This window comes from Gavialis gangeticus, unplaced genomic scaffold (genome assembly GCF_001723915.1).
Source record: "Gavialis gangeticus isolate Ggan-Ray unplaced genomic scaffold, GavGan_comp1, whole genome shotgun sequence".
NCBI lineage: Eukaryota > Metazoa > Chordata > Crocodylia > Gavialidae > Gavialis > Gavialis gangeticus.
The window spans coordinates 15947923-15948608 of NW_017729025.1; the positions used below are offsets into that span (position 1 = coordinate 15947923).

The 686-nt window shown below is 37.0% G+C and overlaps 1 protein-coding gene across 1 annotated transcript in view; it reads right to left on the reverse strand.

Moving 5' to 3' along the window:
• The window catches only part of KCNH5 (potassium voltage-gated channel subfamily H member 5), a 287028-nt gene extending 286601 nt beyond the window's left edge, over positions 1–427 (reverse strand). The window contains exon 1 of the mRNA XM_019519890.1: positions 349–427. Coding sequence (XP_019375435.1) covers positions 349–427 — 79 coding nt within the window. The remainder of the gene's footprint in view (positions 1–348) is intronic.
• Positions 428–686: the final 259 nt, after the last annotated feature.

Consider the following 686-nt stretch of genomic DNA (forward strand, 5'->3'; position numbering starts at 1 on the left):
ATAAAAAAAAAAAAAAAAAAAATCACATCTTGAGGTCAACCTCAGATTATGCTGTAAACTGTTTTTAAAACGATAAATTGTTTGTGTGCAGAATCAATGACAAGCCTGTTGAATTATAACAAAGACAAGTACAAATGCTGTGCTTTTTACGCTCAAGGTTCCCCAAGTATTTCACAAACCTATACAGAGGCAATCACCTGTGGGGTGGATGCTGACAGCTCATGAGCAAAGAGAAGATTACACAGATGCACAATGTGCTATATCATGCTTTACTTAAACAGATCTTTAATATGAAAGTGATAGGAGCCCAAGGAAATCAGAAGATTCAAGGCTGAGCTTAAATAAAACCAACAATAAACAACAGCTGAAGACAGCAAGTCCTTAGTTCAAAAGGCAAGAAGTGGCATTCGTTTGGGTGGCATAGCATTCACGACTCCAGTAACAACACAAAAAGGTGAAGTGTTTTTAGAAGGCTGAATTATGTAAATACTGCTTCAATCATCTGCTCCAATTTAGTGGATGCCAACAGTTTATATGCATGGACTGAAACAGGCACATTAGGAGATGGTCCTAAAATAGCTTTTATTTACCAGTTTGGACCAATTCCTCCTCAAATCCTTTAAGCAAGATATTTCAGAAGTGGTAAATACTCAGTTTCCTCAAATTCACTCCTATGGCATGATGCA